Below are 25,692 nucleotides of genomic sequence, written 5' to 3'. Positions count from 1 at the left end.
AGACGTAGTAAGAAAGCCCTTGGGATGCACAGCTGTGTCCCAGGAAGGGCTCACAGAGATGGCAAGATATGAGCTGGGCTTGGAAGGAGGCACAGGCTGTTTTTCATGGCAGCGAAGGGCATTTAGGCAGAAAGAATGGAATTTGCACGACGCACACTGCTTTCAGGGAATTGGGTATAGTATGGTTCGAGCAGCTAGAACATCAATTGAGGGGGTCAGGATGGGGTAGGGCAGAGGCCTCGCTGCTGGCGGCTAGAAAGAAAGGGTCCAGTTGGGCATGAAAAAGAGATTTTAGGCAAAAATGAATCTTAAAAATTAAAGCCACCCTCCTCTTTTGACCTTCAGTGTGGCAAGAATTAAATGAGTCATTCAATGTCTCTTTTTTCACATGCCTAAACTCTTAGATGCATAAGAAATTTTTTGCATCTGCCTTTTCACCCCTTAACATTAAATATAAGCATTTCCCTCAGTTATTATAAACTTTTCTGTCAACATTGCTTGTTAGTGCCTATACAGTACTCCATTGAATCAATCCATTCGCTGGACATTCAGGTTGTTCTCCACCTTTCATGATGAAAAACAATGTCGTTTCTGAGTTTTAGATCATAACCCTGGCATGGATCCAAAAGGCTGGGATTAGAATGAGAGGATGAGCACATAAGTTTAAGAGCTGTGACACATGTGGCAGGCAGCTTTGCAAAACAGGCTGTGGGAGAGAAGTTTTAGTGCTGTGACAGATACCCAGATTCTAGAGAAGCAGTCTCAGAGTGAGGCGGAGGGGGGCACCTGAGTCATTCTTGGCCAGGGCGAGAGCCAGCTTGAGGTCAGGATGCACCCATGCCTATGCTCTGTGAATGGCTTAATGCCAAAGCCAGAACAGGAAATGCAGTGGCCCTAGGTGCACGTAGGCCTATCACAGCTGTACAACAAGAGGGAAGCTCCCTCAGGCCCAGTGGGAGCCACTCTGCAGGTTGGTTTTCTTTTAGTTTTTAAGAAAATTCCTTCTGAAATCTTGGCTTTAGTGAACTAGAGCATTACCCACAGGACAAAAGACACAGTCAGACAATGAGATCATCAGGGCCGTCTTTGAAGACTAGGAAAGACCGGAACGGAGGGCCTGGAGGCCTGGCCTGGCCTCCCTCCCTCCAGGACCCTCATCATCTTTGAGGGGCCCAGCTGGACTATCCAACAAAGCCCTGCGGGTTGATCTGAGCAGAAGGACCAGTGCATACTTTACCAAAGGGGAATACTGAGCATGGGTCAGCAGTGCCCTTTGAGCAGGGCCACCAGCTCCTTACCTGCCAGAGCTGGGATGGTGACCCGGTTCCACTCCCACGGCTGGTCGTACTCGTCGGCGGGCCTGTCGTCATCCTGGGGCAGCTTGCTCTCCCGTAGTCGGGGGCTGACCGTGCTCTCTGAGTCTGAGTCGACGCTTTGGCCCTCGGGTTCATAAGGGGTGTCGTATAACTGGATGCCTTTGTGCTGGGACCGTACACTTTCTTGCCTCTGAAATTCTGCAGGCAAAAAGGAAGGAGGGAGGGATGTATGGATGTGTGGAATGTACTTCTTCACCTGGGACCTGCCAGGTGACACCCACAGGAATTCAGTCACAAGCCAAGGAGGTGAGACTGCAAAGGAATGGGCCCCTGTTTCTGCGATTAGCTGTTTCCTCCCCACCTCTCAAAGGCGGTGTCTCTGCTCTCACAGGCCAGGTTTCCTCACAAAGATCTCAGGCTCCTGGACCTAATGACAGAAGCAGAAGGCTCACTGCCACCGTCTGGTTGTGCACTGTTGTCCGCAAGGGCAGGCCCGGATGTGCACATGATGTTCCGGGGTGTTCTGACATCAAAAATAGCTCTCACCCCCTTGCTTTACAGATGAGTAGGGGGTCTCCCCACTAGGCTCATCTAACACACTAGTACATCTGAGGGATTTGAGAGCAGACGTCTATTTTTGAGAGAGCGGGCAAGCGAGCAAGCAGGTGAGTGTGTGTGAGCAGGGGGGAAAGGCAGAGACAGAGACAGAGACAGAGACAGAGAGATGGAGAGAGAGAATCACAAGCCCTAATGTGAGGCTTGAACTCACGAACCACAAGATCATGACCTGAGCTGAAATCAAGAGCTGGACGATTAACTGATTGAGCCACCCAGGCGCCCCCAGCTTCACTTCTGAATAAGGGAGGAAAGCTCCAAATCTTCTGGAGGGGAGGCTAAGGCCTGGCCCTCTGTGGGTTGAGAGGTGACTGTCTGTTTTGACCAGGCCCCAAACAGGGGTTCTATGTCAGCTTCTGCTCATTTCTGAGAGGCCAGTGGTGGCTTGAAGATGGATGCTAGGATGCTAGAATCAGGTGCTTCTGAGCCAAACAGTGACACTTTACCTGCTTTGATCCTAGACACCCCATGTGAAGGGCCTGCATGGGACACAGGAAAGGGAGGGTTTGCTTGAGAGGCTGTTCTCAGGAAGACCAATGCTTCCAAAAGAGGTAGACATACGCATCTAAATTACATAATTCTCTGTGGCAAAGGGGCTCTGTGCAGGGCCTGTGAGGGGTGGGGCAGGGGGAGAGGCGTGAGAACAGGAGGGTCGGTGTTCCCTGAGGTTGGGCCATGGTGAGCCAAGGCAGCATGGCTGGAGGGTACTGGCTCATTGTCTTTCTGTTTCATGTGGTAAAAGACATGCATAACATAACTTTTAACCATAAATTTTAACCATTTTTATGTGCACAGTTCAGTGGCATTAAGTACATCTATACTGGAATGCGACCATCACTGCCATCTACCTCCAGAACTTTTTTATCTTCCCAAACTGAAACTCTGTACCTATTAAACACTCACTCCCCACTTCCTCCTCCCCCCGCAACCCCCTGGGAGACAGTACTCTACCACCCTAGATACTTCAATAAGAGGGGAATCATATGGTACTTGTCCCCTTTTGTGATGGGCTTATTTCACTTAGCATAATGTTTATAAGGTTCTCTCTCACATGTGGTAGTGTAGATGCTATAATTTCCTTTCCTTTTAAGGCTGAATCTCTTTTAAGGCTGAATAGGTCTAACCATTGTCCACTTTTGCTGGAGCACCAGGTCCAAGGAGATGAGAGGGGAGAGGTAAGGCTTGATATAAAAGGGGTGAGGATCGTTGAGAGTGAGCTGTTTAAAAGGACTCTCCAGGCATTCTCCAAATCAGAGTTCCAATGGCATAAAGACATGGTAGAAACCCACGGGACTTAGGGGCCTTGAAGAGCAGCGAACAAAACACATGGTGATGTCAGCCCTTCTGAGCAAGAGCATTGTTTTTAGGCTGGGCTTCATGGTCCAGGGCCAGCTCATGAGGATGGCAAAACTCTGTGTGCACATGCCCTGATACAACAGAAGCCAGCTGATACCGTGCCAGTGCTGTTAGTGCTGACGTTAAATAACATTACGGTAGCATAATGTTTCCCAGACTTCATTAAGTCACACGCACACCAGCTTCTGTTGATTCTGTTGTTTGCAGGTACCACCTGGGTTCTTACTTGCCATTTTTATTCACGCTGCCTCACTTTTTACAGTTAGTAAATTCATTACAAAAATTTTACACCACCATCCTTAAGTCATTATCCTTTAGTAGAAACAGTTGATAACACATAAAAAGAATGAATGAGAACAAAACCAGGTAGGTAGGTACCAGCCTGAGGCTTGCTTTCTCTGCTGGAAACGGACCTGAGGTGGAGAGCCAGTGGGGGTGCAGGCAGCGTGCAGAGATATTCTCTTTGGCAAACACTTTCTCTTTTTACAAGAAGTGTGGAAGAAAATGGAAAAACCTTCTCACTTTCTCAGGCCCCTGAAAATCCTGCCCCACTGAGAGGCAGGATGTCCCATACTTTGGCAAAACATGGCTTTACTGGGTACCATGAGTAAACTAGGATCGTTTATTAGTTTTGGGGATGATGTTTTCATTTCTATGGGGTAGGAAGAGGAAACGAGAAGAGCTATAAGAGGTAGGATTCGGGGCGCCTTGGTGGCTTAGGTGGTTAAGTGACCAACTCTTTATTTCAGCTCAGGTCATGATCTCACAGTTCATGAGTTTGAGTCCCGGGTTGGGCTCTGTGCTGACAGTATGGAGCCTGCTTGGGATTCTCTCCCATTCTCTCTGCCTTTCCCTTGCTTGCATTCTCTCTCAAAATAAATAAACTTAAAAAAAATTAAAAGAAAAACAGAAAGGTAAGACTTGGTCACTTTAAAGTGAATACAAACTGTAAGGCACCATAGACAACTCCGTAACTCACTGAACCTACCAAACTATCTAATCTGTTCTGGGGGGTGTCATCATCAGCGTCACTCTCACTGGTTCTGAGGAGCACAGTCTAGCCTTCTGTCCTTGGGAAATTCTGAGGTCTGAGGACATTGGGGATACAGCTGATGGGCACTGACCCAGGAAAACCATCTTCTTCTTCACCCTACTTTATCAGCAAGACCAGCAACTGTTAAAGCACTGTACAGTTTACAAAGCACTTTGCATGAGAATCACCATTTAATCGTGGAGACAACAAAGCAATTCACAGAGGCACATTTGTGAGCCTCCAATAATCAGGAGTGCCTTTGCTCTCTTCCTCACAGAGGCTGGCTACAAACAGATCTTCAAAGAGTGTGGGTGGGATAAATGAGCGACAATCGACAACCAGAAACCACTCCTTACCCCCAAATTCTTGTTAATTTATGGAAGTCCCTGACAGCAGTGATAAAGTATCTGGAGCAATATGCCAAATGCATATAGTTTGGTATTACACAATATGCAGAAGAGATGGATATTCTACATAAATACCCGCATAAAAGGAAAACATGTGCAGTGAACAGATCAGCTATTAAATCAGAGGGACTTGTGCATACACCTCTCCTACAGAATTTATTGTTCCAAAAGCATCTGCGCCTTCCTAAAGCTGGGTTACTAATGGCATGCAGTTAGGGCAGGGGATGTTATAATGGTAATCATTAAAACGAGCTTCCCCCTGTAGTACATGGTGAATTCAAATTTTCATTAAGGCTGCAACAATTGGGAACAGTTAAGTAAATTATGGCACGCTAACTGGATGGAATATTAAGCAGCCATTAAAATGATAAATCTGAAGATTATGTAGCTACATGGAAAAGCGTGCATGAAATTATGCTAAGTTAAAAAGTAAAATACAAGATTATTTATGTATTGAGCAAACCGTATAATGTGGGTTTTCTAAGCAAGTCCTGGCCAATGTGAACAATGCCCCAAAGGTAAGTCTAGTCCTTGCTTAGGAATTGCTGAATACTGTCATCACACACTTTGCCCACAATATCTAGACTTGGATGACAGCAATGTTGTCACATGAATAAAGGGCCGAAAGCCTGATAGAGGAAGGTAAATAGCTACTGTGTATGGAGGAAGGAATTATTGAATAATTATTTTTGAAAGTTGTTTTAAATAAAGAATAAGGATGCCAGTAAAGAAAAAAGGTAATTAAGACGGGAGAACATGAAAGTAAATAGTGTTTTAAGCAAGTTGGGCTTACAGCTGCTTTGTGCATTTTGGAAACAGCTGCCTTTCTCTGAGAAGAGGCTCATTTAGGGAGCACCTTTTCTCCTAGGGAAGGTTGGCCAGGGGCTCCAGAAGTCAAGGGCCACCGCATCAGTCTAGCTTACCTGACGTCATTGTCTCCTGCTTAATGACCAGGCCCATCCTCCTTATTACCCAGACCAATCTCTGATGGTCTAGAGACTGATCTAATAGGGGACCATATATTTTAAGTCACAAATTATCTGGGCCTCACCATCTATTAAGTTCATGAAAAATGACCTTTAATATTGGTGGCAGGCTGTGATTTCATGCCTCTTAGGCAGGAACAGAAACATTAAATTGACAGGGGGGCAGATTTCTGTTAACCTCTGGAATAGAAAGGTTTTCATGCGGAACTACATATAGAGAAAGAGAACAAACAAAACAAACAAAACAGTGCTTTCTCTAGAATTAAGAGACTTTAGACCCAGAAGGGACCCTGGAAACATGCACCAAGGGCACAGAGCCAGGGGAGGGAGGCGGGGGTACTGCACAAGGATTGCAGCTATGGAGAAAGAATGGCCAGGGGATCATCTTGAGTGAGAGGCCCAGGACAGAGCTTGGGGCAAACCAAGAATCTCCTGAGTGGATCCAAGGAGGGTCTAGAGTTCCCCAAGCCCATAAGCCACAAGCTACTCTTTGCTCCTGGCTTCACCAGCTCTGTGCTGCTTCCTGCTCACACTCCTTTTCTTTATTTTGGCTGCCAGGAAGCTCAGAGTCAATTCTGAAGCCCGACTTCAATAAGTGTATTATCTTAGATATTGTATCCATTCATTTGCCCTTCTTTCTATATGGATTTTGATTTCCATTATAATGGCCTCATTATATACATTTAAAAAATTATGAACAACTTCAAATCTGTACTTTCAAGTTTATTTATTTATTTTGAGAGAGACAGAGAGAGCACAAGCAGGGGAGGGGCAGAGAGTGAGGGAGAGAGTCCCCAGCAGTCTCTCCATGCTGTCAACCCAGAGCTGAATTCAGGGCTCAAGTTCACAAAACTGTGAGATCATGACCTGAGCAGAAATCAAGAGTTGGATGCTCAACCGACTGAGCCACCTGGGCGTCCCCAAACCTATATTTTGAAAGCAGATAGATACACATCTAAATGAAAAAAGAAAAGTGTAACATACTTTATGGTTAATATCTTTTACTCATAAAAAGACTAGAAGAAAAGAAACCTATTCTATAACTCTTTACCTTCCCTTCGGGAACAGGAAAAGGAGGTCTCTGAGAGCTGAAGGCTGAGGAAATCTGTGTACATCCCTGGTGCACCCAGCCTCCTCCAGCAGCACGGGCATCCACCTCTCCTGCACCTGGCCAGGCATCTACTGAATGCCCAGCACAAGAGCCAAACAGAGATGTGATCCTGGTCTTTAAGAAGCCCTTGGTGAGGGAGTGCCTGAGCCTCCAGCACAGAGATGGCTCAGGATCCTCACCAGGGAGCAGACATAATACTACAACTCATTGGGGGAAACATGGGAATGCTTAAGGAATTTAGACATGAGGTCATTGCACAGTGGTGTGGTGAGGAAAATGGGCATTGATGGAGGAAGGACAGAAGCAAAGGCATGGGGGCTGGACGCACAAGGTAATAACATGGGGAAGACGGGCTGTCAAGGGGGCCTGGTGGGAGAGGAAGCTGGAGGAGGGTAGAAGTAGGTTCTGGATGATCTTGAATGTCACCGGATGACACCCCTAAGAGTGTCTAGGAGAGGTGTCTTAGAACCTCCGGGCAGGGTGGAGTTGGGTGGGGAGAGGCTGGCACAGATGTGCAGAAGCCTAGCTGGAAATGATAGACGCTGGCCTGCAGGCCCCTCACCTCTAATTTTCCTACTGGGCTTGTCTGGGAATCCACACCAGATGCCAAATCACAGGGTGGCAGAGCCTAGTAGGGATGTGGCCCATGGAGACCTCCATTCCCAGGCCAAGAAACCTCTACTTAGCCAGTGTGGACGTGCCTGAGATGCCAGGGATGGGGGTAGACTAGACTCGGAAGCTTAGGGCTACATGCACCTTCCACTGACAGGCTGCCCTGCACCACCCACCTGGAGGGAGGCAAAGCCATGGGTCCAGGGGAGTGAGAAGTTCAGCAGCACCGTGTGGTGGCTGCTAACATGGATCCCAGCAGACTGCTTGGGCCCAAGGCCTGGCTCCAGCCAAGGACCTAGGGCAAGCTGCCCCTGTTCCCAAACCTCTGGATAGATAGGGGCTCAACAGTATCCACCCTGGAAGGACATTTAGGAGAGTTAAATGAATTCATATACCTTCCGTGTTTAGAACAGTGCCTGATGCACAGAAAACACTCTGTGGACACTGTTGTTATTTCAGGTGCCACTGCTGGGCTTCCTGGGAACACCACCATCCTAAGACTCCTCCTGCTCCCAGATGATCCTTCATCTCCCAGAGCCACAGAAGGCCTGCTCACAGAAATCTGACAGGCTAACCCTATATTTGCAATGGAGGGTTTCAACACCAACCTCTAAACCTACTTTCATTCCTGGATCCCAAACTCCAATTCCTGCTGCTGCTTGGGCCGTCTCATGCCCTCAAGTGTGAGCCCTGCTCTGGATCAACTCCTGTGTGCAACGTGAAGGTCAGCAGGCTAGTCACTACATTGTACAGATCAGGGAACCTGAGAGCTGGGGAAGGGGAGAAAGTAGCAGGGATGAGGCCAGAGGTCCTGGGCCGGGACTCCTCCTCTGCCTTTCCCAGACGCTTCCTGACATCTCTTTTATCAGACTGTCTAGTTCTTAATCTTCTAGAGGCAGAGGCATCTATTTCAGTCAGGTCTGAGGTGTTAAAATCATACCCAGCACCACAGAGAGAGTAAGGAACTGCACAGGAGTGGCGGGTGGCTGTCCCTAATTAGGCATGCAGCTGAAAATTAGCCAACTTCCAGGGCACCACATCAAAGGGAAGACAGGGGACGTTCATCACATTCGCTGGAAAAAGGCCCAACTCCTGACTGAGGTGCTTCAACGGATGTCTGAATTCAGGTATCCCTTAGAGGCTGAGGCGGCAGCACGGGGCAGCAGGACTTCTTGCGGGGACACTGTGGGCCAGCAAGGGCAGGGCAGGGGGGTTCTGAGATAAACCCAATGCAACACAAGCATGAGCCCCACCTCCTCCTCCTCTATCTAGTCTGGTTTCCGGAGCTGTCTAGAAGCCAGGAGACGACTAATTGGAGTTCTCTTACCATCTTTTCCAGGCGTGCACAGAAACACCCAAGAAGTGGGGGTGGGGTGGGGGGTGAGATCTGCGGAATCAGGGGGTGTGGAACAAGAACAATGGCCACGTTGGAGGGAGCAGAGAGGGCCTGACACTGGCCGGCAGAACCTGTACCACTTGCTCTTTTGTGCTCAGCCCCAGGGTGAGGGAAAGGCCCATGTCTGAGTCAGGGAGCCCAGTGTGCTCCCTTCCCTCTGTCATCTGCGATGATGGGGTCTTCCCTGGAGGCCCCTGTTCTGTGGCACCAGAGGAGAGACAAGCATGCACACCCAATGACACCAATTATGCTTTCCTCAGGATTTGAGGAAAGAGCTCACAGAGCTCTTAGGCCCTCTCTGCAATTACGGCCGAATCCGTCAGCCCTGCCTGTCACTCTGCACCAGGGGACTGCTGTGGCGTGCTGAGGCCTCTGAGAGGCTGCAGGCCAGAGTTCTGTCGCCATCCCCTGTGGAGACTCACTGAGGCGAACTTGCTGCTCCAAGATCTTGGCTGCCCTGGACTCAGTACCATGCATAAACAATCTCCATTTAGAGCAGCAACTTTCTCAAGAGACAGCTTTCTGATTTTATGTCAATTGCAAGACCCTAATTCTCAGGCAATCAAGGAGTCTGCCTGCTTTTCTTTCTCAAGCATCCACTGAGCCCTTACTGTGTACTAAGGTGGGCCCCAGGCCAAACGCTGAGCACTCACATGCTGTTAGACAATGCTCCTGCCCCCAGGAGACCTCACGGTTTAGGAGGAGAATCAGGATGCCAACATCCATAAGCACTGAGTTAATAACAGCTACAAGTTAGTGGGAACTTGCCTAAGCCAGGCACTTACCTGTGTATTGGCTGTGTAGCATTCCTCAACCCCATGGAACAAACAGGCAAATGCAACTATATTTTACATTAGATAGGTTCAGAGGCCTCAGCTGGGAATAACCCAGTTCTTACTGGCCCCGAGTACCCTAAACTGGTACACACAGGGGCAGCTCAGTGGGGACAGAAAGGAAATGCTGTCCCAGGGATTTCGAAAAACTTGGGGGAGGTGGCACTTCACAGAATCTCAAGTCCTAGTACAAGGAGGCCCCTCAAGGGTCAGGGACCTGCCTTGTGCCACACACAGTGAATGGCGGGCCCTGGGTAGAATTCAGTCAAGGAAAGGACAGACAGGTAAAGATGAGAGACACCAGGAGAAGGGCAGCCCAGACAGGTCAAGCAGCAGCAAAGTTGTGGACAGAGGAAAGCTCAAGGGGTTCTGAGGTTAAACCAAATACTGTGAACTGCCTTGGGCTTGGGGCTCATGAAGAAGAGGGGACACGGAGTAGCTGGATAAGAACTGGAGCTGGGCTGTGGGGGGCACTGAATGTCAGGAGGAGGGATGCAGGCTTGAAAGGGGAGGGAACTGGGAAAAGTGGCTCAGGAGCTCTGAGCAGGTTTGCACTTTCACACAAAAAGCCTTTTTCAGAAGCTGACAGGAACCACCAGGGTGTGGCCATCAGCTGCTGATGATCTGAGGGTCTGAGCCTGCAAACAATTATCACTCCACCCTTTCAAGAAGTGGACAGAGAATGCCCAGTGCTCCAGAAAGACAGACACACTCCAACAAACAACCCAAACTTGAGTGTTTCCTTCAGGATAAGGGGCAGAGGTCAGGGTGGCACCTGCATCCTCCAGTGAATCCTGAGAGGTACAGGTATCCCCTGACCCCTGGGCTACAGAGACCAGGGCCCTGCAGGGACCGCCTGGGGCCTCAGCAAACAGAGGCAGATGCAAGTCCAGTCTTGTGTCCTCCCAGTATTGATGGGCTATACAAGAGGGCCAATTGCCCCCTAGTGCAATCTTCCAGTCTGCTGAGTGTGGTTTGATCCCAGCTTCCACAGAGGCCTCCGGCCACACACTAATGTGATAAAGCCACAGGGGACAGACTTTCATGCCAGATCAGTCTTAGTTATAGCCCTCACTGAGCAGTGTCACCAGCCCATTCTCACGGAACCTTACAGAGCAAGCCTTGGAAGGGCCATGACCAAACCCAAGCCCCCTCCCCATCTTACTGATAAAAATTCTGCAGGTCAGGCAAGCTGAGTGGTTCAGCCATGGATGCAAAGGCTCCACTCTTAATAATGCACTCTAAGAGTGCCTGCATGAAGGGTACATGCTGTGTGCGGGGGCTAAGTGCTCTGCATCTGGCTCCCCATTTAATTCCCACAACAGCTCTACTAGGGAGGGCTGATGGCAACGCCACCTTAAATGAAGTCACACGGCAAGCCAGTGATGGAAGCAGCCTGGCTCCAAAGCCCATGTTCTTAACTGTGCAGATGTCTACACTGCTTTTCCAACCCAGGTCGGTGTTCCCTGTACCACAATTGCATTAATGAGTTCTGGTCAGCAAAAGCAGCCAGGAATGGAAGAGCAGAGTCCTGGCTCTGCTGTACCGAGTGATGCTAGTGCGTAACTGCCTCCCTCTGGACATCGGCTTGCTCATTAGGAAGGGTAACTTGGGTCACCTCAGGGTTTATCTGACTAGGACCACACACAGGTCCCTAAAGTAATCATTATGGTCAGGCATTTTGGGAAGAAAGCAAAGGGAAATGTCACGAGGAAGAGAAATGCCCATTAATGAGGTATTCCAGCACATTCTAATCTTTCTAAAAAAATTTCTTTAATCTTTATTTATTTTTCAGAGAGAGAGAGAGCAAGCAAGCGAGCAGGGGGAGGAACAGAAAGAGACAGGGAGACACAGAATCCGAAGCAGGCTCCAGGCTCCAAGCTGTCAGCACAGAGCCCTATGCTGGGCTCGAACTTACAAATTGCAAGATCATGACCTGGGCTGAAGTCGGATGCTTAACCAACTGAGCCACCCAGCCGCCCCCAGCGCATTCTGATCTTTAGTGGGTTGATCAGCCAACACATGCTGCTGGTTCCGATCTAGCTGGCCACAAACAAGGGATTATAAACCGGCATCAGGTATGGGGTGCCAGCCTCGCAGGGCAGAGCCAGGGACTTTTTCGAGGCACCACCTTTCCCTCCACCTCTACCTGACAGCACCCTTGCCCCATGCCAGGTTTGCAGCCAAATGGGTCAAATCTCACCCAGACCCATCTGGTGGTGATGGCAGCCCTGAAGCCAGTCGTGGGGTCACTGCCTCACACTGAGGGGTGTTGCTGGCATTGTGCCCTGTGCCCAGTGCAGCTGCCTGGCCGGAAGCAACTTGCTGAGATCTGGCAAGCTCTCTGCCCCAGCCCTCCTCAAACTGGAACTGCTTCAAGAGGGACTAATCCCCCTGGGGACTTGTAGACAACCTCAGCCTTCTGGATGGTGATGATGAGGTGGCCGGCCTGGGACCAGTGTGGCCCTCCGCTCACCATCTGTGTGACCCTGGCCAGCTAGCTGATCCATGGGGGCTAAGATTCCTAGAGGTAAGGTGGGAGGGGATGAAGCCAAGGCCTTGGAGGACTTTTTGGTTCCAGAGCCTCTCAATCTGCTTCTATAAGAGTGAGTATTCACACGTGTGTCCTGTTCCAGTGCTGTGGCTTCAGCATGTGAAGGAGAAGGGGACATATATAAGAGTACCCATCCTACCAGTGTGTGGGGTCCCTGACCTTGGCATCCTTAAGTAACTTCCAGAAATTCCTCAATGTCCAACTACAATATACAAGGAGAATCCTGGACCACAAGACCAGGAATTTTGGCAGGTATCCCTACCTGGCCCAGGAGTGCCCATCTGCCAAGGACCAACCCAAATTTAATAAAAAGACCAACAGTAAGACACCCTCCTTCCATACAATACTTTCTGGTCATCAAAGCCCTCTGTGTCATTTGACTCTTATAATCATTGGACTGCAGACAGATCCTGTAGGGGGAACCGCCATGTAACAGGGCCCCCATGTAATAGGGCCCCCACGTAACAGGGGAAATGGTAAACCCAGAATGGAAAGGTTTTTGCCAAAGTCAGAGTAAAACACTGGTATAATTCCCACCCGGCTGGTTTTCCTGACTTTACTGTCACATCCAGTATTTCTTGGTGTCACAGCACAAAAACCCAATGAAGTGGTTTTTGTTTTGTTTGAAAGAAGAGTGGGGAAGGGGAAAATGTGTGGGTGGTGCTATGCACAAGAATTAGGAACCTAAAAAATGCCATGGCTCAGAATTACCTTCAAGCAGCAATTTCTCGTCAGCAGCCTTTACAGATTACACCATCAGTACAACCATCTCAAGAAGTATTTGGAAAGAAACATCTGGACGATGAATGTTTTTGTGCTGAGAAACACAAGAACAGCCTCTCCTCGGGACACTAAAAAGGTGTCCTGAAGAGACTCTACTCCACGCAAAGGCGTCATCAATGCCTAAAAAGTACCTCGAGAGTCTTGGTGGAGACAGCTGCCTCACCACTGCTGCCTCTTCCACCTGGCTCCCTCCATGGCACATAGGCCTGAACTGCTGCCCCAGAGCCCCAAGTCCCAGGCTTCTGTTCAGATCACACCATGTACTGAACCCCATCAGTATGCCAATGGTGGTGCCAACAGCTAAAGCACGAAACCAACACTCTCACTAGCACTTCGCTTCAAGAAGCCGGGAAGGTATCCTGACATCTTTTACACCCCGCCCCCCCCCTGCTGCCCACCTCCTCAATGTTCACAGGCATCCCAGGTACCCAGGCCTCTCTACCACGGCTCTAGCCATTTGTATGCTCAGCTCCCAGGCTCACTCCAGCTTCTATTTTTTAATGTTTATTAATTTATTTTTGAGAGAGAGCACAAGCAGGAGTTTGGGGGAAAGGAAGAGAGAGAGAGAGGGAGACACAGAATCTGAAGCAGGCTCCAGGCTCTGAGCTGAGAGCAGTGAGACTCATGTGGTGCTTGACCTCATGAATTTCGAGATCATGACTTGAGCCGAAGTTGGATGCTCAACTGACTGAGCCACCCAGGTGCCACATCACCCCAGCCAAGTTCAACTCCAAGCCATCCAGACACATCCTCTGCAATTCCTAGCACAGAACCTGGCTCTGCAGATGCTCTGTAAATACTGGTTGAAGGAACAGAAACAAAGAGGCTTTTGCAAATGCAGACATTAGCACAGAAAAAAAATTTTTCAAAATATTTGTCTACCTGAGGAAGAGAAAGTTATTCATAGACTGGCAGAAGAAGCAGAAACTAGGAAATGGCCTTCTCAGAGATAAAATTGGTGGACCTAACAAAAATTAAATATTATGGCTTCAAGTTCCACTTCTGGAAATCGATCCTACATAAATGCCCAGACCCTCATGCAAAGACGTCTATGTATGTGGATGGTTGCTTTTGGAATATAAGAAGGAAAAACTGAAAACAAGCTAAAAGTCTACAAATAGGGGAAATGACGAATGCAGCGTGCCACAGTCACAATATAGAAGCATTCAAGAAAACAGGAGACCTTGGACAAGGTCTATGACACATAAGGATGTTTAGTAGGAGAGCGTTTACATGGAAAAAATGCTTATAATACATGTAGATGTGTAGTTCTGTAAGCAAATGGGCAAAGGCCAAATGAATACACAACAAGTTATTAACAATCCTTATCTCTGGAGAGAGAGTTCACCTTTCACTTCCTCTGTGCTGCTGCATGTTGAATCTTCTTGCACAGAGCATATATATTTTTTAATGTAATAAAATACTTGAAATTTAAAATTTTTTAAAAATTGAGGGCACCTGGATGGCTCAGGCCCTCTCTCTCTTCCCCCAATTGCATGCATGCTCTCTCTCCCTCTCTCTCAAGAATAAACATTTTTTTAAAAATGGGGAAAAAAACTTCAAAAAGAAGTTTCAGGGCACTTGGGTGGCTCAGTCGGTTAAGCGTCTGACTTTGGCTCAGGTCATGATCTCACAGTCCGTGAGTTCAAGCCCCACGTCAGGCTCTGTATTGACAGCTCAGAGCCTGGAGCCTGCTTGGGATCCTGTCTCCCTCTCTCCCTGCCCTTCCCCCACTCCCACTCTGTCTTTCTCTCTCCAAAATGAATAAATGTTTAAAAAAATTTAAGAAAAAGAAGTTTCATGTACAGATGTGGCACATGAAACCATCCTCTTTATTATTGTTGTTGTTGTTATTAGTAGTAGTGGTGGTGACAGCACCTGTTGTGGGTCTGCTTTGCACCGGGCTCTGTGCCAGGAATTTAAGATTAACCCTGGACAGATGAGGAAACAGAGGCTGCGTCAGGACAGGGGGGGAACTAAGGCTGCTCAGAGAGCTAGGATTTGCCACATCTGCTTTCGCCTGCTTTCCTCAGAGCCAATGCGCTCTGTCCTTATCACTCATTCCTGCTGCTTTCAGGAAGCACCGGCTGAGGAATTCCCTCATCTTCTACTTAACATTCCGGTGGAACAGGCTTCAGATCAACAGCTTCTGCTTTTGTGACTGTTTCTAAACAATTTCCATTTCATGTCATGTTTACACACTTGAAGTTTAGGAAACAGAGTTCAGAAGAAATTCTGTCTCGGTTTTTAGCTCTAAGATGTGCATTTTAATTATAACAAGACCCCCAAACATAGCCTGGTCATCAACGGAGTTTTAAAGACATGTGAAAGGTCTGCAGTTACAGTCTGGGCACCACAAATGATGAAGGCTTTTCCAAGACATACAGCTGTGGGGGTGAGTCTGGTAACTTTTGTGGGCCTGTGGTTTCACTGCAAAGAGTCCCCACTTTCCCAGGAGCTTTGTACCTATTCTAAGTCACAAGTCAAGCTAATTCCCATCAACCAATGTTGATCAGCAAGCCATGAAACAAAATCAACCTAAGATGGGTGATAAGCAAACAGGTCTCCCTTTGGGGAAGGAGTGTGCTCAGGGATGAATGGGGTTTACACCTTGACACGCAGTTATAGAAGTGGCTGCCTCCTGAAAGGTGGCTCCTTGCTGAGGGGATTAGAAGGGATTACAAGCAGTACAAAAGTTCTTATTCACAGGACTTTAGGTTTCAACATAAGAAATGTACTTTGAGAAATGGACTGAGAGCCCATCCATACTCTGGAAATCCCTGCAGCGAGAGGGAATGAGGGAGGAGGGCCAGATATGGCAACTAGTTTAACTAGTTCATTCTTTTACTCACTGACTGAGCACGTATGCCGCTGGTTGATGGGAAATGTTGATCAATCAAACCTGGTGCCTTCCCTAAAGAAGATGCAGTCTGAAACACAATCTTTTCTGGGGCTGTTTACCTAAGTGTGTCATCTGCTCAAGTACTGCTAGACTAAGAGGCTCCCATTTTAGTGGTGACGCAACAGGGAGCCATCAAAGGCTTCTGAGGACGCCAACTGGTGTTCAGGGACAGTAGGTCCTTAGCTTGTGCCTGGGGCTAGTCTGGTCTGGTCTGGTCAGGTCCCCCGGGACCTGTTTCCTCAAGGTTTAAACTAGATTTTCACTGCTGCTTTGCCACTGCACATGGCGCAATGAAGTAAACAGGCAATGCCCTGTAACAACCATGGGTCCTATGCAGCACCAGAGTATGTGTGCATGGATGTGTGTTCATTTATATATGGACACACATACACAGAATTATAGGTTCATGTGTTAGGCACTCTAGTAGCCCAATGCCCAAGCCCCTCGGGTTCCCTGATCTGCTGGTTCTTCTGCAGAAGTGGGTTGGAGGTAGGCGCGGTGCATGGATCAGAAGCATTTTTTTCTCAAGTGTGTGCACATGCAGGGAGTCGGGGGCACACAGTGTGAGTGACAGATGAAGAAGCTTTCACAAAGTGACAAGCAGCAGCCCAGGTTACAAGCAGCTACTCCCTCTTGCTTGTGCCTAGGACAAGAGGAGGCTGAGCACCTGCTGTTTGGATTAAGTTCTGTGATCCAGTGAACAAAAACCGGGGGAAGACAGGGTGGGAGAGGGAGCCTATTTGAGTGTGCATTAAATTGGAAGAGAAAGGAAATCACAGGAAGAAAAATGAAGCTAAAAATAAGGCAGTTCCAAATTATTGCTAGACAGAAAATATCACCCCAGTTAGGCGGGAAAACAAAGTGGGACGGAACAGAAAATATCAAGTTCCTGTCTAAAAATAACCAGGAGTCCTAGTGTAGATTTGCCATTGAGAAATATGGAATTTTTGATGGGAGCCTGAGATTACTGTCTCACTTGTCAGGGAGGCTTGTTGCACCGTAGAATGTAAGGTTCGTTTCCAACTATGGAGCTGAAGATAGAGAACTAGAGGAATCCCAAGACCCTTCCTATCTGTCAGCTCAAAGACCGATGGAAAACTCAGCACCGGATGGCTTGTCTGAAGCTGAGACCCGGACTGGGGAGGAGGGGGTGTCAATGGGCCGAATTCAGGCTGGGGGGTCAGGAGCCTGTCTCAAGTTGACTACTATCAGACCCACAGCAGGCCTCTCCTTACTGCTTCCTCATCTGCAAAGTGGCTTCAGGTTAGGTGGCCAACTGATCTTAGCTGTTCATTCATTTACTGAATCTCCCTTTTTCACTTTGTTTCTTCATATAAAACGTATTACCATTCTATACTTCTATGTGGTTGTCATAACCCAGTACCCACCAGAGGGGAGAAAAAGTGTCCACAGAATCAGAAGGCTACTTCTCTTTTTTTTTAACAGGAAAGTTAGGAAAGAGAGCAATTATTATTATTATTATTTTATGTTTGTTTTTATTTATTTTTGAGAGAGACAGACAGACCATGAACAGGGGAAGAGCAAAGAGAGAGGGAGACACAGAATCCAAAGGCAGGTCCCAGGCTCTGAGCTGTCAGCACAGAATCCAATGCAGGGCTCGAACCCACGAACTGCAAGATGGTGACCTGAACCGAATTTGGATGCATAACTAAGCACCTAGGCGCTCCCAGATGGCTACTTCTGAACTGGGTAACCTCAGTGAGTCCTCCAACCTCTCTGGGCCTCCAGCTCCTCAACAGCCAAATGACATCACTAGACTGCAATGAGTAACAGGCCAAGAGCACTGTGCACGTGAATGATGTCCTATGCCCCACCCCTCACTCCAGTAGGTTTCAGATCTTGACTATCTTGGAATAAATGCAAATGTAATGCAAGTGATTAACTTCCTACTTTCCCCAATAACACAGCACTTCGATCCCAAGCACCGAACACGTTGGCAACTGGACATGGGAGATTTCACTTCAAGCTCAAGCCCTACCATTTACTAGCTCACACCCTGGGGGGAGTTACTTGCCCCAGCAGAGCCTCGGCAGCCTCTGCTGTGTGGTGGGGAGAATACTAATATCAACTCCATGGAGCTGTTATAAAATAAAACCAGACAAAGGATATAAAAGAGGCTTGTAAACCATAAAACCCTATGCATATGTTACAGATTAGGGCAGCATACGCATACATGTGCACAGATAGATACACAACCTGATTTCAAGCTGACATCTGGTATAAATGACTCGCTGTTCAATTGGTTTATGTTCACAAGGAGATGTCTCATTTCATTTTTCTTTTGTGGTATCAGTCATGTACAGTGCCTTTCACTGATGCTGAACAAACAGAATCAACTTCTCACTATTCAATATTTTCGATGTCTGCCCCCAAAGCGAAGGATGCTGCAATGTGTGACAGGTTCTGGGAAGGCATGATCGGATTCCAGGGTTCAGAAACATCACACAGTTTTTGTGTGGCATGTAGCACGAACAATTCAGTAAAGCTCTGGGAAAAAGGACTGCCTTTATGTCATATGTGAACCCCCTAATAACTGGAACTGAAGCTTTCTTCCTGAGCGTTTCATTAAATAGATCATCTGCTCACATTTGGCACTTTTCCACTAGCTGAGAACCTACGAAAACTGATGTGGTGTGACAGCTGAGTCGGTGCTGCCAGACAGGCTTCCTCGCTCGGAAATGGGGCGGTGGCGGCAAGAGCTGGGAAGGAGGAGTCGGGGGAGGGTGGCACCTGTCACGTTATAGCTGCGCCATGCAGACACACACTTCAGATTTCACTCACGTCCCCTTGACAAGGCACCAGCCACAGGCCACCTGACTGGGGACTCCATACTCGTCCTCCTGATGAGACAAAGAGGCTGTGCCTCCCCAGAGATGTCCCACCCACCCCAGGAATCTCTCAATTCTCCTTTAATGCAAGATCTCCTCTGGTGTTTACACCTGCTGGCCTCTGGGCCTGATGTATCATCCGCCTGCCCCACTGCCACCTGGGAGAAGGCTCTGCTGTGCTGAGCCTTACAACCAACTCAGCAGGGCCTGCCACTGGCTGCGGTCTGTCAAAATGCCCCTCCAAAGGCAGTGGTCATAGTGTGCTCCAAGCCTGAGGCAGGACAGGACCTCAGGGGTCCTGCTGAGGAGCCTCTGGTCACGAAGTCCATTAAAATCTCATCCATCTCCACTTGGAAGAAGGCTCCCTCCGCCTATCTTGCCTTCCTCAGGGACAATATGGAGTACAATTAATAGCTGGAGTGACGTTGTGGGGGAGAGCGCAGGGGTAGTAGAAAGAAGGGTGCTTAAAACTAGGAGGAGAAGAAATGAACTGTGAAAACCTACCAGGACTTGCAGGGGCCCTAGTTATACACCAAAAGGGAACCAACTAATTTCCTGTCATTCTTATCTACTCTGTGGAGAACATCGCTGTTGTTAGGACCCTCAATTGCACTCGGTTACATCTACCAGAAGGAATGGCTTAAGATCAATTACTCCAAGAGCCAAATCACCATCTTAGGCAGATGTCTTTCAACATGTAATTGGCTCACATCCAACAGTTCTATATAATAGGTCAAATCATTCTGTTTCCTGGGGGTTTAATTTGCAACTAATTCTTCTTACAGGGCTCACCAGGAAGCTCCTGCTGTTTTACATACATACTGGGGTGCTTTATGAAGAGTTTTCTTTGTGGTGGACAACACAAAATGGCTGTTTTGAAAAGTGTCCAAACTACCATGGCTGCAGCCATTTTGTGAGCCCACAGCCAACCATGGTCTGCAAATGGTGCCGAAGCAGACATGGGGCGGCCTCCCATCCATAGGCTTGGGTGAGCATCTTGGAGGATGCAGGAGGATCTGAAGTCCACCTCTGTCCCAGGCTCTCACCCCAACCTGTGAGACCAGCCGGGACGCCCAGGAGAAGCCTGCTCATGAGGCAGGAGCAGCATATTGGGACAATGGCCTGGCAGTCACTGGATGCAGGGTCTCTAAACCAGATCCCAAGGCTTGGGTTGTGTGCAGAATCTGTGATTAATGTACATGGTGTCTTGACTGCATAGACTTATTTTAAGTACTTAAACAGTTCTTAAATAATTCAACTAACACTTAGGCGAGAGTCTAAAACCCTCATCTCTCCAACACTGGCTAGCTCCCCAAACCCTGAATGCTATACAGGTTCAGAATCATAAACATCAGCATGTCACTCTGTGTCAGGCCCTTGATCAAGGTCAGAGCCCATTCCCCACCCTCCTGACCAGCAATGACCTTACTTTTCAGCTACTCCTTTTGACACCAAAGGCCTTCAGGGCCTGGCTTAGATCTTATCTCCCTCAAGTAATGACCCTAGCCAACCTGGGGAGGCATTTTGCCCCTGTTGCTGCCCACTCTTGCATTGGTTATTTGTCCAATTCATATGTCAACTAATCATGCAAAGCCTTAAGACATTTGTTTCAGTGCTGGCTTTAACTGCTATGTGACTCTGTTTCTTCAACTTCATACCCTGGACTAACTTTCCAACTTGACCTCAGTTCTAGAACAGAGGCTCTAATGGGATCAATTTGTGTGCCCCAAGTGGCCCAGAGCTTATGTGGTACCAGCAAGGTCTCAAGGAGCTTCATGATTTGATTTAGGGAAAAGATAAGCTGATGGATGGGAAGTAGGTGAGGGCCATCTATAATTCAAAAACTTCCCACAGTCCTTGGATTAAAGCCCAAACTCCTGCCAGGGACTCAGAGAGCCCTCCAGAAACTGGTCATCAAACAACCTGGCAGGTGCACATCTCCCCATGTACCTTGATGCTGAAGTCACACTGGCTACTGGGTTGCTCTCTTCTCTTCTGGGCTTGGCATAGGCTGTCTCGCATTCCCCCGTAAGGTCATGCCTTCCCTCCTTGCCACACAGCACCCACCTCTGAGCTTCCTCAGGACCCAGCTCAGCACCCATGAAACCTGCTGGTGGGTTCCCAGGGCCACTATGCTGATATCCTCCTCCTGGACCACTGGTCTTTTAAGACGTAGGTCAAGCTTCAACTCCTGGGAAGCCTTTCCTGCTTCTTCCCTTGGAATCTGTATAATGGTGCCACTTCTGTGAGGACCTTCACCCCATGAAGTGAAGTCTGAGACATGTCGGTGCCTGACTCAGTCCACAGCTACCTCCCGGGGTCTCATTTATGTTAGTGTCCTTGGTACCTGGCACATGGAGGGGGAGGGGTGTGGGGCTGCAAAATGACCACCGAATGGACACAGCTCTCCTGGAGTACTGCCAGGATACCCCCAAATCATCTATCTTTGTGGCTGGCCCGAGAAGCCCCAGAGGTGATGTCCAGCTCCATCCTTCTCTTGTCTGGTTCCTGAAGTCCTGTGCCTTTCACTTCATACAGAAAGAAAGAGGCATCTCTGCTCCTTTACCCCAAGGCTCCTGGTCAGTTTGTCCATGGTGGACAGAAGTTTCTCACTGTGACAGGGGCAAGAGGGAGAATGGACAACAGGGCCTTGGAGACCCTGCTAAGGAACAGAAAGCCCTGAAACAAAGGTAGAGATAAATATGAACTATGTTTCTTCCTGGCTCATGGTACCCACTGAGTAGAGCAAAGCAAAGGGAAACAGGAGGCAGGAAAGCTGTGTGATAGACACTTTGCATTTTGCTATGGCAGAGCTTCTTTCCCTTGTAAAGCAACACCCTGCTCACCTGCCTTCTTGTAAAGAGAAAGGTGATGGGGATTTACAGGATTCCTATCGTTCTAAGATCTCAGAATTATAATTCCAAGGCACCAGTGAACAGCTTTGAGGGAGGAGGGAGGAGGGCAGGAAGGAAGGAGGGAAGGAAGGAGGAGGAAAAGGGAGGAGGAAAGGGAAGGAGGGAGCGGGGAGGAGGGAGGAGGAGAAAAGAGAAAGGAGGGAAGGAGGGAGGGGGAAGGAGGGAAGGGAAGCACTAGGGACAGGGCCAGACCAGACTATTACCCTTCTGGCCTAAGCTTCCCAACCACGAATAGCTCTATAAACTGTCAACTACCCAGAACCATAGGCACCCTAGAGACTCACAGCATGTCCCCCCAGAACAAGACTAACCATCACTGCATTAACTGTTTTCAAATTCAGGAGAACACGTGCTCCAATAGCCTCAAAATCATTCCTTTTTGTGTGTTGTGGGGGTGGGGTGGGCGGGCTCATTTTTCAGGGACAAACAGGAGATCCAACAGTCCAACTGATTATTATGTTTGCAGCCATTAAATCAACTTCAAAGGCAAGGCTAAGATGGATGCAGAGGAGAGGCTCATTTCATCCCATTTCAAAGAGCTCTGCCCAAGTGCCAAGCCCCGTGCTGAGCTCTGAGGAGCTGATTGAGTCACTCAGGCCCTGCCCATGCTGCTGGTGGAGAGAGACAGAGGCTGGCTCGGGACTCAGAAGCAAGAACAAGAATCAGAGAGAGGGAAGAGAAGTACTGAGCAAGTGGTGGGAGTGAGGAGTCTGGGGAAGGCTCCTGGGAGGAGCTGACATTGAGAATTGACCCAGGAGAGTAGGAAGCTGTTGAAGGTGCTGCCAGGAATCCTGGAGCCTGGGGCACCCCAAGGGGGAGCCAGAGGAAAGTGAGGCTTGAGCAAGGCCAAGAAAGTCTGCACTTGGATCTGAGGGACCCACTGAAGGTCTCTGAGCAGGAAAATAATTAAGACCATACCTGGGAAAATCATCTGGTAACAGTGAGAGAAAGCAATGGCACATGGCCCCTTACTTGGTCCTTGAATCTCTCCTATCTGGCTTTACTACCCTCTCTGAGAGCTGCCCCCCTGCCCCCTGCCATGAGGATGAAAGACACTGTGCTGCACTTAATGGGGTACCCAGAAGCTCAAGGGCTGCTTCTGTTTACTAGGATGGTGCACGTGCAAAATGACAGCTCTTTAAAATACATTAAAAAAAATTGTTTAAGTAGGCACAGTGAAATTATGTTCCATTTGGAAGCAGGCTTCCGTGAAAAGGTCCCCCAGGGAGTCAAGTGTGGCTTTAGCTCAGAAACAGGTTTCTAGGGTGTTGAGTGTAAGCTGCCAATACTAACTGCCACCTGTGCAAAGGTCTGATCAGAGAATCAGAGACACCCATAGACTTAACCAAACCCAATGGTCAGAACACGAAAGGCTTTTTGTTTGTGGGAGTTCCTGTCCCTGAGCCTAGTAGGATCTGAGGGCTCCAACATGTCTTATTGCTACTACTGACACCACTGGAACAGGTGAGCCCTAAAGTCACCTCAGATCAGGTTGCAGCCTTGACTTTAAAGATAGGGAATCTGAGGCCCAAGAGGGGCAGTGCCTTACCCATGCTCAAACCAGGAAATCAGTGGATGAGTTGGGATGAGCTGCTGAGACGGTGAGATTCTTACCCTTAACCATACCACACCCTGCATCCTGCCCTGCTCTGTTTGTCATTCAAAGACTTACAAGGTTCTAGCTGTAAGATCACAGCTCTGCCAAGCTAACAAGATGATCTTGCAAAGTTAGGCCCTCACTCCCGCACTCCAGGCCCACACTCGCACGGTGAGGGTTTCTGCCCTTCTCTGCAGCCCCAGGTGCTGTGGATGTGCACACGGAATGTCAAGGCGACACCAGAACGGAAGTCCATGCCCTTGCGATGGAGGCAGAAAGAAAATGAGCCAAGAAGTCAGGGAGAACGATGCAGCTGGCAGAATGGATCAGGGCTTTAAGAATTTAAGGAGACCCCAGGCTAAAGTAGGGCCTCTAAAACCATGGGGCTATTTGCCCCATAATCATGAAGCCCTGTATTAAAACGCAGGTCCCTAGCCTCCACTGAGAGCCTGTAAGGGGCAGGGCCTAGGGACCTTCATTTTCAACATTGCCTACCACCTCACCCTCACTTTCCCATGTGATTATGGTACAAATGAATGTTGGGAGGCCCTATACTCATGGGTCTTGAGGGCAGCTTGTCTTTCACCTTGGCCCAGGGTGGTGGGCAGGTAACACTCCTTAAGTTTTAAGACTGGCTGTGGTAAGGAGCCTCTGGGAGAGCAGTCGGGGACAGATGGCACAGGCAGGTGTCCTACTGAGCCTCCACATCCCCTGCACTGTGTCCCCTGCCCTGGTGGGCCTGCTCTGAAGCCCGGCGGACCAACTTACGCTAACTTGTACAGTTCATCTGGGGGCTCAAGTGCCATTTGCCTTCCAAACTTTACTCACCATTTTTGGGCCCCAGAGTAAGTCTAGGGTAGTAGAAGCTCACAAAATGAACTACAAAAACCACCCCATGAGCATGGAAGCCTGGCTTACAGGGACTAAAGGGAATTCCCTTACCCTCTCTGAGCCTTCCTCTCCCCCTTACAGAACAGGGATGGCACTACATGCCCCGTTTACCTCCCAGGGGGTGTAAAAATCAAAGGAGCACAGATTGACTCAGTGAGTCAACGTGAACACAGCATTGCTATTACACAGATTTTTGCTCTCCTTACTTTTTTTTTTTTTTTTAAGGCTTCAGTAAAAGGCTTATTCTTTTCTTCCAGTTTTAGAGGTCAAGTCAACTCAGAGGCAAATGGGCACTATTTTTCAGCAATAAGCAAGAGAGCACTTGCACAGCTTATACCTGGCTCGCCCAATTCTCCTGGAAAAGAAACCCGGGGTCCTCGGCAGGCAACTCTGAAAGGCCCTTTATAATTCTGAAATCTCAAGTGAGCGTGTATGTTTATGTCAGTACTTATAAAGGCAGACGGAACCACCCTCGTCAGGAGAGGAGATAATCGTCAAGCACGTTTCCCTGGCAGAGGCTCTGTCGTGTAATTAAAGATGATAATTATAGCTCCGCGTCTAGTGTCAAACCCGGGGCTCTTTCCAGACACGACTGTGTCTTTCTTGCCTTGTGTGTGAAAAGACACGAGGCTCTTTGTGGACGGGAAGAGCCTGCACAGCTCCATCCTGAAGCCAAGGGTGGCTTGTGGGGGCCTAGCTCTTTGGATGCTATATCTGAAAACCTTGTCCAGAAGAGTCCGGCTGGACAATCTCTGAGCTGGGTCCCCTGCAGTCTCCCTTATTGGAGACACAGAGGCAGAAGGCAGTCCCTGACCTAGGAGCAGGATAAAGGGCTGGCAGGCTCACAGGGCTCTCAATCCCAGTGTCCACCAAGGACATGAGCACTTGGCAGTCCCCCACACATAGCCACCGAAGCCTCTGTAGATAAGAGGTCCCCTTCCCTTCCATTCTGTGAGCTCTGGAGGGCAAAAGCTTCTGTGACTGTCTTTAGTCTCCCCTGACTCCTCTCCGAAAGATCTGGCTCAGAGGCTGAGGTGATACAGCCAAACGCACACTGGACTTGGGAGTCCCAAGACTGGAGCTAACACCCCAGCCACTGCTGCTGGGTGACCCTGGGAGGGCTGCCCTGCTGCTCTGGTTTGTAGTTTCTTGTCTGTCTTAAAAGCAAGGATAACAGGGCTGCTCCAGGGTTGTTCTGAGGATAAAATGAGATAATGTCTAAGAAAGCACTCGGTAAAAGGAAAAGTAATTATTAACTGTTATGACAATAACCCCATACTTATAACTGATAGCAGAAGTCCTGGAAAAATTAGAGAAAGGCCAGCTAATTTGACAATATTAATAAGAAATATATGCAGACCAACAGATTTCCTGAAACTAAAATGCTTTCCTTGGACTTTTACGCCTCGAAGAGGGAAAAGACATTAGTCTCTGCAGACGAGGCCCTGGCGCCAGAGTGACAGACCCACCAAGATGGGGCATCCAGGAAGGGGAGGCGGGCGGAGGGCCTGCTTCATGCTCCCCCATGACTGGACA

At 48.6% G+C, this 25,692-nt stretch overlaps 1 protein-coding gene across 1 annotated transcript in view; it reads right to left on the bottom strand.

Annotated features, from left to right (window-relative positions):
- The window catches only part of SHB (SH2 domain containing adaptor protein B), a 136,333-nt gene that overhangs the window by 43,995 nt on the left and 66,646 nt on the right, over positions 1 to 25,692 (bottom strand). Inside the window, exon 5 of the mRNA XM_029919653.1 lies at positions 1,299 to 1,514. Coding sequence (XP_029775513.1) covers positions 1,299 to 1,514 — 216 coding nt within the window. The remainder of the gene's footprint in view (positions 1 to 1,298; positions 1,515 to 25,692) is intronic.

Source organism: Suricata suricatta, chromosome 13, assembly GCF_006229205.1.
Source record: "Suricata suricatta isolate VVHF042 chromosome 13, meerkat_22Aug2017_6uvM2_HiC, whole genome shotgun sequence".
NCBI classification, from domain to species: domain Eukaryota; kingdom Metazoa; phylum Chordata; class Mammalia; order Carnivora; family Herpestidae; genus Suricata; species Suricata suricatta.
This window is presented reverse-complemented; position numbering and strand designations above follow the sequence as displayed.